General features: G+C 30.9%; 2 protein-coding genes across 2 annotated transcripts in view; both read right to left on the bottom strand.

The window, feature by feature from the left end:
- LOC112594439 (endoplasmic reticulum metallopeptidase 1-like) overlaps window positions 1–11,488 on the bottom strand; it is a gene marked incomplete in the record, with an annotated part of 17,375 nt that extends 5,887 nt beyond the window's left edge. The window contains 2 exon segments of the mRNA XM_025339225.1: window positions 1–1,608; window positions 11,402–11,488. Coding sequence (XP_025195010.1) covers window positions 1–1,596 — 1,596 coding nt within the window.
- On the bottom strand, window positions 2,695–9,570 carry LOC112594434 (histone-lysine N-methyltransferase ASH1L). Its single transcript, XM_025339215.1, has 2 exons — window positions 8,705–9,570; window positions 2,695–7,552 (listed from the first exon to the last, which is right to left on the bottom strand). Exon 2 carries the CDS (start codon window positions 7,341–7,343, stop codon window positions 2,826–2,828), a length of 4,518 nt encoding a protein of 1,505 aa, XP_025195000.1. The 5' UTR covers window positions 7,344–7,552; window positions 8,705–9,570; the 3' UTR covers window positions 2,695–2,825.
- Window positions 11,489–12,094: the final 606 nt, after the last annotated feature.

Raw genomic sequence — 12,094 nt, 5'->3', positions numbered from 1 at the left:
GGCCGACGGACAGAGCACCATGACGGCGAACAGGTAGCTGGACCGGAGGCCGGCCACGGTGGCGACGAACAGCAGCGCGGTCCAGAACAGCTGCACGCCGTTGAGCATCGTCACGGCCCATTCCGCATCGGTCCTGGACCGGGTTTTCGGGTAGTAGGCGGCCACGGTCAACACCGACCACGACGCCGTGCCGAAGTACACCAGCAGGTTTGCCGGGTTGCTGTACCAGCTCATCGAACATCCGAGCCGGTCCAGCGCGAACGCCACCAGCATACACGACAGCACGGCCGCCGCGAACGCGCAACCGGGACTGACGATGGCCGTCAACAGGTGCGTGCTGTACTCTCGGCGGTTCATGCCGGCCGTCGTGAATCTGAGCGACAGGAAAATCGAGAACAACGACGACAACACGACCAGGAAGTTGCCGAACGCCCCGGACAGTTCCGTAAAGGAAACCATGTACACGCCGAACACGTCGAAGAACACGTACTTGGACTTGGTACCGTTCGCGGTGATCGTCGCGTTGTGCGTCGACATCGCTTTGGCGAGCGCGAGCAAGTTCTCGCCCGTGTTCTGCAGCACGGACGGTCCGATCCGGTCTAAATCGTCGTGTTTCGTGTGATAGACGTACCCGTTTTTGTAATGCGCCAGATCGAGACCGGACATGTTTCCGAAGTCTCTGAATATTCTAAAATCCGTGTCCGACGGTATCACGCCCGATTGGAATAGTTCCTCGCCGATCACTTGCCCGTACGGATGGGGAACAGTGCGAGCGTACAGATCTACTAGATACGAATCCGACTTTGTGGTCTGGAACAATATTTCTCGGCCGCCCGATCCACAGCTGTCCAGATTGATTATGTACTTTGCGCTTTTTGACCAAGGGTGTTGAGTGACGAAACCGTGAGAAGCTTGAAGCATTATTTCCTCGCCACCGTTGAATAAAAAAATTACCGGTCTCTCCAGATGTGGGGTTTTTGCTAAAATTCGTACGAGTTCTACCATTACGGCACAGTTCACACCATTGTCACTTACACCGGGCCCTGCTGGAACTGTATCATAATGGCAATTTAACAAAATGGCGTCATTTATACCTTGTTTAGGATCTATTTTAACAACGATATTTTGTAAGTCTTCATAACTCAATAAATATTTCCAATTTTTCATATTTAAGATAAATGAACCACTTACTTTTTGGTTGTATATTTCAATATCGTTAACTCTGTCTGTAGCGTTTATAATATCATTAATTTCAGTATTTAAGAGATTAAAAGCTAATTTTTCATTTTCATAACTACCGACTGGTCTTGGACCTAAATTTGCTAGTTTGATTAATGTAGACATTGCACGTTTAGCAACGAAATCATTACTGGTTGAATTTATCTCGATAGGAGGTGGCAATTTGTTATCCATATAATACACAAACACGTTTAAAATTACTAATACGGTAACTGAAACAAAGAGAGTCGGTAAAGCTGAGAGATATTTTTGATTTCTGATAGCTTCATCTTTAGTATCACTGGACTTTTGATCGATTTGAAATGTTTCCATTTGTTGATTGTTGTCGGACCTATTACCTCGATGACGCAGCTCCATTCAATTTTATCCCTGTACAAAATACATAACGCTAGAATCCCCTATCATCAAATATATTTTTTGGTTAGTAAAAATGTCTCAAATAACCTCTTTTTTTGTATTTTTGTAAGTAATTAGGTACTAAAATTATTAATAATATAACTCCAATGGCATGAGCCAATATGAAATAATTGCTTTTGTAACTATATCAGTTAAACGAAAAAATTAATTAATCTAGTGTTTAACAATAAACACAGAGCATTTTTTTCTTTTGCTTGAATTTACTATAGTGATTTTAACTTCATTTATATCTCTAAACTTTTGGTCATTAATTACAAGAGGTAATATAGGTATATTAATATTTATTTTTTTAATAAAAATATTTAATCCACTATATGTCCATTAATCAATAGCTTCTGATCTTTCATAAGAAAGTATTTGATTTCATTAAAAAAGTTTTATATGAAATGTAAGGTGAGGACATAATTATTTTTTAGATAAAAATTTTACATTAAGATATCGAATTGGGTAACTGACAAAAGTATTAGCAAAATTTCATACAGGCTCATTTTTAAAAGTTAGTACCTATTTTATAATATTTTGATTTTTTTTTTTTTAATATAACGGGCTGGAGAGAAATGTACACCTAATCTCATTGAGTAATAATAATTAAACCTTGTATTATAATTATTTGAAATATAATAAAATGCATAAACATATTTTAATACATAAGCATACACGTGTATTAACAGTTAAAATAATTGATTTACAATTTTTAAATTCTGTAATTAAAATCTTAAACTGCAAGTTTTCTTTTAAATAAGAAAATACTTTGTAAATTATACTTATAAATTAAAATTAATAATAAATATAAAAAAGCAATAACAATTAAGAACACATTAAAAATATTTTTTACAAATGGTATTCACTCAGCTATAACTAAGGTATTTTTATGATAAAATAAGAGTATAACAATTTATATGAAACAACACATCACATTTTGCAATTTAACAAAATCACAGTTCATTTTGATTTTAAAGAATACTAATCAAATATAAAAATATATAGTAAATTAAGTAGTTATATAAATATTATTAAATAGATGTAAAGAGTGCTCAAGATAATTTTAATTTATTTACAAAATAAAATTGTGAATAACTTAGTATTAAAATTATGACACATCTCTACTTATAATGGTTCATTTTTAATCACTATAAATTATAAAATAACAATAAAATAATACTTAATTATTATAATTCTAAAAATGATGGTTTTTTCCTATGTCGTCTACCAGGTTCAAGTAAATATGTAATATCAACTTTTTCTTCATCTGGTAAATTAGATAACAATTTTGTTAAAAGTGTATCCAACCTTTGTTTTTTGATTGAATATTGAGCTTTGGATAACTTTTTAGAAGTTTGAATAGTTTCTATATGTCGCGGTCGAGGGGCTGTAGAACAATTAGTCACTTTTACCATAAGTCCGTGAGGTGCAAATGTTCTTGCTAATTTTAGCTTTTTATCATACTTTTCAAAAGCATAACTCTTAGTACAAATTGGAGGATTTTTTGACTTATTCATTTTTGCAAACATTCGTGCACATTTGTCAACTCTGTACTCACATATATACAAATGTTTATGCTCAGAGCCAATAGGATAGCCTTTGCTATATGTAGAAGGATCAAGAACCCAACACCTACCCATAATAAGATCTAATGAAATTTTTTCATAGATAGGGACTCTGACAACTTCATTAGGGTAAAATTTCCGTGTTGGTTCATGGTATGTTTCATGTGGTCTAAGGTAGTGGTGTCCAAAAGAGAAACGCTCACCATTCTCATTTTTCCACAATCGCTCTACTCTAAATATATCACAATCCGAATATTTGAAATTTTTTATAGTTTTATAAGAATGTGATTTACCACTTTCAGGATTTGTAATATCTCTAAGTACATAAACTGTATCATTCACTCGAATTTGTAAATCGTCTCTTACTAATGTTAAATAATGCACTTCTGAGGGTTCAGCATAGCTCGGTGGTACAGGTAGTTGTATTTCATAGTCAACTTCTCGGCGATCGCAACGTTCACATAAGTAATATTCTACTTTTCCAGGATCAGCTTTAATACAATCACAGTGTTGCCATACCAAACAACGTTCACATTGAATCATCAAACCTTCTTCTTCATGTAAACCACAAATACATCGCACTACATCATCTTGATCACCACCAGGATTATTTTTCTCAGCTATAAAAGCTTCTGGAATAGGTTTCTCTAAAATACTTTCAATTTTTGGTACAAATTCAATTTTAGCTAAATTATAAATCTTACGTAAACGAGTGGATATTACACCTAAATCCGAAGTCCGCCCATAATACTTTACATTGTTTGTAAGTAATTTCAAAATATCTGAATCAAATCCAATCACAGTATCATAAGCACCTATTTCAATATTATTAGCAATAGTTGTTAAATCAATAGGTTCTGATACTTTTTGATAATAATTCGGAACTCTACGTTTAGATGGTAATGTTATAAATGGTGTAGCTAGAATTTCACCAGTTTCTTCTTTAGCATTACATATTATGTCAAAAAGTTGTTTAAATATTGTGGCCAACTTAGCCTTTTTTTCCATTTCGGGATCATTTTGTGCAGTTGCTAGTCTTCTGGTTCGTACTGAACAGCTATTAGTTAGGGCATTCATTTGTGCTCTAAATACTTCAGGTTGTTTTGGTTTATTATCTTTTCCTCTTCGTTTTTTCCTTATTTTTTCTATTTTCATAAGATTTCTAAATAAACATATTTTATGCAGAAATATTAGTTCTTTATCTTCTCGACTGATTATAATAGGTGCATTTGATACTAGTTTTTGCTGTATACTAACAATAGATAAAGACTTTTTAGGAGAAGTATTAGTATTAGGAGCTGCTTTTCTTGAACGATTTCTATTACTTGGTAGATGTTTTGCAACACTGGGAGATCTTACAGTAATTCTTTGGGTTTTTCCTCCAATAACACCTCTACATTTTTGAGAATTACATTTACATAGTTGACCTTCATCTGGATTAAATAAGGAAAAATTATAGTCATAGCATAATTCTTCATCTTTTTGTATTTTACGAAGAGCAAACAATGCCATTCTAAATAATCCATTCACACTCCATTTCTGCATTTCACAGTTAGGTTCACAGGAATGATTCACAAATCTTGCTTCACCTCCCATTCTATGACCATCGATGACTGATCCTCCGTCTAATTTTAAACAATAATGATGCACGTCATTTTTATAAATAGATGTCATTCGATCTTTAAATGTTTGTTCACTTACTACTTCACCAACATACTCTAATAATAATTCACCACTTTTTACCTCTTCAGTAGTTTTAATTCCCCAACCTTTTTCTTCGGTCATGAATTTAACTAAGCCAGGAGCCCATTGTTGGTTTTGTAGACGTTGATTAGAACATTTTTCTTTACATGGACAAAGTTCAGGTGAGCATTCAGCAAATATCATTCTATTAATACAATCATCTGTACAACCTTTACCTTCAGTTGGTACTACACAATTACATGCTTGTGCTTCATAAGTACAAATTGGTTTAAAATCATAATAAACATTTGTCTTTAACTTCCTATAGTTCCAAGATTGAATTGAATGCTTTTTATCGGACTTCTTCTTTTGAGATTTTACTTCAACAGTGTCTGTTTTGGTTTTCTTAGGTAAACTTACAGTAGATGCATCACTGTCTTCTTTTTCATCTTTCTTTTTATCTTTTAACCTATTAAGAACAACAGCGCGGATACTTCTCCTTTCTGGTGTAATTTCAATTCGTTCACTTTTCGGCCGGGGATCAACACTTTTATGTTTAATAGATATATCATCAGATACTATAAGATCTATACGTTTCTTCTTTTTCTTCTTTACAGGAAATCCAGTTCGGTTTATACATTTTTTTCTTTTCTTCAACTTTCCTATTGGACTTTCTTTTTCAGGTTTAATTAATTTAACTTTTTTGACATTACTTTCATCTACTTTCTTTTTTAGTTGTAAACTTGGCATTTCGACAGTTGGCACAAATACTCCAGCAGGAGGTTTTCTTGGCTTAGGTTCATCTTTTTTTTCACTATCTTTTGCCTTAACTTCTGGTATTGCAGAATTACTTCGCAAACCTGACTTTTTCTTGATTTCAGATTTTACTTTAATCGTTTTAATTTGTTTATCAGAGTCACTACCAGAATTTTCGTCTCTAGATACATCTTCAACATATGTAACACCAGCACCTGTTGATGACGTTATATGATAATGTCGCTTTTTTAGCGGTAGTCGTTGATCATTAGTAGTTTCAGAATCCCTTGAAGTATCCGGAGATCCTTTTTTTCTTTTTTTATCAATATCATTATCACTGTAACTTGTTTTATCAATTTTTCTTTTTTTACCAGATCTGTCTCTTTGTTTTGATTTCAAAGAGCTAGATTTACCTCTAATAGTTTCTGTAATTTTAGATATATTTAAACATTGAATAACCATAGTAACCAGATTTTCCATTTCAGCAATAAATTTAGGATTTAATGCCTTCTTACGCTTTTTCTTTTTTTTCTTATTCTTTTTCTTTTTTTTATGAACTCTAATTTGTTTAGGTGGATCATAATCTAAACTCTTTGTAGTTGGACTGTTTGGTTCTAAAAGTGGAGGCATTTTCTTTGGACGACCAGGTCCACGCTTGAAATTGGCTGACAATTTGGGCAAAACGTTTTGTGTATTTGTATTACCTTTATCGCCTTTTGTCAAAATTGCGCCTTTTGGTCTTCCTCTGCCTCTTTTAATAACATTTTCCTTTTGTTTGATAATAACTGCTTTGTTTTCTAATGAATGTGAATTAGTTTTGCAACTAGGTTTTTGTACCACACTTTCTGTCTTCTCTACAAAATCTTTTAGCAATTTTGACGAATAAGCTGGTTTTTTATTTTCATCTTCAGAAGAATTATTTAAACGTATAATTGCATCATTTACAACACAACCTTTAATTTCTATTTCACTTGAGTCACTACTATCACTTAAATTTTTTGGTTGAACATCATCAAATCCAGTTGAAAAACTTTGATTTTGAACATCAGATAAAATTTCAGCTAAATCTTCTTGATTAATGACTTGTAAATGTTCAGGTTCTAAGTTTTCAAGTTTGTCCAGTTCTGAACTTGAAGAAAATGTTTTTTTTGGTTCTTCTTGCCAAAATTCTTTTTTTTTTGATCCATCACTAGAAGTACCATCATATATTGGTTGCTTCACAAAATGTGCTGATTTAGAAGAAGAACTAGATTCATCACTAGAACTTGAACTTGAATGCGAGTGTGAATCTACTGAATCTTTTGTTCTTTTTTGTTTGTCCAATACTTTTCTTTTTGACCAAGGTAGATATGATGATAATGAGGTATCTGATGAATCATCAATGTTATCATCATCAACAGAAGAGTAACCAAATTTTTTAGTGCAATATTTTTCTTTTTCAGATTCAGTTTCAGATTCAGATTCTGATTCCGAGAAATCAACTACTTGGTTAGTTATAGTATTATGAGATGTCTGAATAGGATCCTTAATAGCATCCATATCAACTGTTGAAGGCAAGTCTTCTAAATCAGAATCATGTGCTGGTTGATGAATAACAGCACTCCACGCAGAACTGCTTAGAAGATCACCACAGACTTTACTTACAGATTCGTTACTTTGCCCTGAACTATTCATTGTAGTTGTGTCGTTTGTTAAAATCATAATAAAGACATATTTTACACTTAAATCTAATGAGAATTTTTTTTTAAGTGCACATTTTCCAACATATTCATGTTATTAAACAATATAAACAAATGATGGACAAAATTATATGACAATGATGAGATTTTTGTTATGATTAATGTGATGAACTTACTGCTTCAGCGTTTAATGAAAATAATAACAGTTCACCAATTCAATTTCAGTAAAATCTGAAAAATATTTTAAAATGTTTCAATAAATTTTTGTAACAATATTTCATTAGAAATACGTAGACTTTAGTTTAAGATAGTACTAATACAAAATTATAATAATATATAAAAATATAACATTACTTTGGTCAAATGGTTTAACTAGAATATTATTTTTATTTTGGAGGAAGGTAAATGATTAATATTTTTACCTATTGTGTCAGAGGAGGAGGTGACAAAGTCTCATTCCTCTAATTATTCAGCAATAATATAATATATATATAAGAATACATTATTTATCAGTTATTATGTTTTGTAGTATAATTGTAAAAGTAGTGTAAAGCTAGTACTATTCATATTATAATGTGTACAATTTTTAAAATCATACCTAAACATAATAATTAATTAGTAATTGCACATAACGCACATAGGAAAATAATTTACAAGCATAATTATTAAAAAAATAACCGTATTTTAATATGAACATTTGAAACAGGGGAAAAATACTTTGTGATGATTATATCACAAAATATAAATTAAGGTACAATGAGGTCCAAACTCAAATCTGTTTATGCATACTATACCAGAAACTGCAAACAAATTTATTCATTCACGCTTTTGGTATGTTATGTTTTTAAAACGGAGCAAATATATATATATATATTTTTTTTTTTGTTACATTTTGAACTAATATTGCTTTTAATGTTATACATTAATTAAGTTTCAGAATCATGCACATAGTTATATACTTAATATTATGTTCTGTAACAATATGTATTGATAACATCATAAGAAGGTACACAATAGCTAACATACAACTTGACCATTATACATTTCTGAGTATAAACTATAGCTAATACCTACTGTGAGCACATATTTATTTGAATAACAAAGAAGAAAATCTGATTATTAGTTCTTTAAAAATTTTAGATGTTGTAATCTGTTGAGTAATTATACAAATATGTTCTGCACTCTAGTTAAATATAGTTTAATCGTATTGTAACAAAATACATGAAAAAATCGTTTTTTGATGCATGTATCCGAATACATCATAATTTAAAGCTATGAAAACATGAATTATAAAGAACGTATTGCGTCTACAGAGAAGTACAACTAGTACAGGACGGACAGACATTAAGTATATTACATATCGAGACATTGAGTGTTACTTACTTATAGATCAAAATATGTTCGTTCTGATATCGTTCTCATTGGAATGCATTCCCAGCTTCTATTTTTCCTCCAACAGCCAACAGGCAACAATTATAAGTAGAAATAGAATTTATCAATTTTCTCTTCGATGATAAATTTGTCATTTGTTTGGTTATCCGTGTAATAACTAATACTATTATTATTATTATTATTATTATTCACGATTCCGTTATCAGTATCACATGGAAATGGCGAAACGCGTCTGTATTTTAAACAGCGGGTAATTAGTTGTAAGTCGTTGAATCTTGTATCATTTAAATTGGTCGACGATTGTGTTTTTCGACCACGGCTGACTAGGTTTTAGATCATTCAAATAATTGTAAAATTTACACAAAACAAACGATCGATTGCCAAGTTAATTTTGTAACTTTCAAACAAATTCGATTTATTTATTTTTAACCGTATAAAATTAATTTATGCATCTGTTAAATGTTTGTTTACAGTATGTTTCTTGTCAAATAATGCTCTTATCATTATTAACGTTTAATATCAAAATGTTGTTATCGAGTATTAGACTTACATAACATAGTGTTAATTGTTGTAGTCTTGTAGAGTTGTAGACATGTAGACCAATAGGTATCGTAGAAAGAATGAAATTTATAAATTCCTTAATTATTAATTATTATTCTGTGCTGGTATCTTAGTACCAGTGTACCATTATTACCACTAGTGCTTACTACTTATGTAAGTCTAGAATCGTGTTTCGTAAGCTGCTGCTATCAGTATGAACTATTAAATATCTAACTAAATTGTTATAAGATATATTAATTCATTTATCCTGTATACTCGGTCATTAAATCGTCCATAATTGCCACTTTTGTTAGTTGTAAGACAGCATTTGCTTAGTTATTATATGTAAAAACTTAAATGTCTGGACCATAAAAATCAATTATAATAATATAATGGTAAATAATATGTAAAAAGCAGGCTTTATTTTAAGGATATTTTCCAACTGCAAAAATGTAGTAATTTGAGAGGACTTTGTATTTGACACTATCCGAAATAAATATTTTTATTTAAACAACAAAAAAAATTAAATAGGTACAATAATACATTTACCTGTATGACTAATGACGAAACAAAAAACATCTTGCTACAGTTCTTTTTTCTAAACGTTTGATGAAAAATATTGTGGTTTATCTTAAAAATTTGGAAGTTTAGTTGTTGTCCCGGAGGGGTAGAATTTAAAACAATACATTGTTTAGTTTGGTTAGCTTTATTTTCATTAAGCGATCGTCGATGTTAAGGCGGATTTTTTATATAGTTTCTATAAATTATAGAATATTCTTATCAATATTTTCACATTAAAGTGTATATACATTTGCTTGTTTCTAAGATTTTCTATTACCTACATAATATTTAAATTATAAATAATGTGTAATCGAGCTATTGTTTTCTGTACCAAAGAAAAATGGTTTTGTTAATTGTAGGATGTTATCCAAATTGTTTTCGTCTAGTTTACTATATAGATGAATTTGAGTGAGAGAATAGGTACCTACCTATTTTTGGTTTTTTTTTTTTTTATTGGTTGTTATTGGATTTTGGGTAAAACGGTGATTTTTCTAAGTAGTATCTGATAGAAATCTTTTGATTTGGTATTGAATATTATTGTTTAATATGTTTTCATTTTGGTTATTAGAGTAAGGTAAATTTAGAGAGTTATCTTCTATAGTTTTGATATGTTGATTCTTATGGTTGGGTGGCTGAGAGATTTTCTCTGTTTATTGTATTTTTATTACACGATATGGATGTATGTCCAATCGACTCGCAAGTGAAGCAGGTAATTGTCATCAGTAAAGAAAATTCTGAAGTTTGTTCTATTTATATTTATTAATAACGAATCAGGGAGTTTCGATACCTATTTGAAGATGTTTATTATAGATTTGACGTCGAAAATTTACAAGTGTTCGTATCCAATTTCTTTTACACCGGTTTTGAGGAAGTTGAATTTGGATAGTGGTATAATATGTTAATATGTTCAACTGCATCCAGTATTGACTGGTTAAAGATGTGGAGGGGCATACATTAGACATTATAATTATTTTAGCGTTATTGAGGAGTCTGCGTATGGGAATTTCGTATTCGTTTATTTTTAGTATACCTTGTGATTTTTCTGTTAGGGAATTTAATATCAGTCTGCTTGATAAAAAAAAAAAATGTATAGACATTTTTGATATAAATATAATGTTGCTTGGAGAGATAATTTGTCCGATTGCAATAATATAATAATGTAATAGTCCTTCGACTGGGTATAGAACGATAGCCTGTTCTCTTTTTGTCTTTTGGCGTGTTTGAGTTGGTCGTAGCTAGGGCATAGTTCAGTTTATTGTACTGATAGATAATGGGTTGTATGTAGATCGGCCGACTTCGGGGGTAGAGAGGGTAGATGCAGATTGTGTGGTGTTGGTAATGTGGTTAGTAACGATATGCGAACTGATCGTGTTAACGATAAGCACATAAAGCGAAACATTCGTTGCAAATTTTACATGTAATTTGGTTTTAGACGGAATATTTGTAGTTTTGTAATTAGTTGTATTTCCTTTATATAGGAATTTTAGAGATGAAAATTTGTTAGAAGGCATTTTTAAAGACTGAGCGACCGGTTAGTTAGCATTCATTTGCTGGCGTGTTATAATTATTAGATAATCATATTATTACCTTATATAAATGCAATTTGGCGTCGTAATGTGTTTGCTATCGAAGCTAAAATGCGCACTCGCGAAAGATAACACACGTGTTGCTCTGTCGGTCGCCAAACACGTACTAGTTATACTTTTCTTTCTTATTACAGTACCTACCTAATTATCGTTATTTAAAAAATTATGGTGTTACCCATGACACATCATTAAGCTATATACCATTTTTAATTCATGTTAACTCAATTTTAGTACCTTTATTAAAAGATTAATTATTTATATTTACTAATTACTGATGATATAGCTCTAGTCAATGAGTAATATCAAACATAATTGAGATGAATTAAAATAAACTGTCAAAATTGACTAAAATTTATCTGAATGGAATAAAAATCTATTAAAGCTCATAACTGTTGGATATAACTAGAGCTTGGAAGTTGATGACCTTAAAAACAATAAAAAATGACCATAAAAATGTCCTAAAAAAATTACAAATATTAGTTTTATATTAATAAAAATACATTTTTTTTTAAATATTTTACTTTATTTTACTATAAAATTCAAAATATGACATAAAAATGACAAAAATGTCCTTAAAATAGGAAAATTAAAAATATTTGTTTTATAAATGTCTGTGGTTTAAGTTATCGCATAATGGTCAACAAGAAACGATAAGAAATGAACTAGTGTGAAATCAGTAAAAATAACTAAAAAT

The sequence above is a fragment of the Melanaphis sacchari genome, unplaced genomic scaffold (assembly GCF_002803265.2).
Source record: "Melanaphis sacchari strain LSU unplaced genomic scaffold, SCAv2.0 Contig0_pilon_pilon, whole genome shotgun sequence".
Lineage (NCBI taxonomy): Eukaryota > Metazoa > Arthropoda > Insecta > Hemiptera > Aphididae > Melanaphis > Melanaphis sacchari.
The sequence above is the reverse complement of the archived record's forward strand: the minus strand, read 5'-3'. Positions and strand labels throughout refer to the sequence as shown.

Coding starts and splice junctions, on each gene's coding strand:
- LOC112594434 (XM_025339215.1), bottom strand. CDS start 7,343: ATGATTTTAACAAACGACACAACTACAATGAATAGTTCAGGGCAAAGT.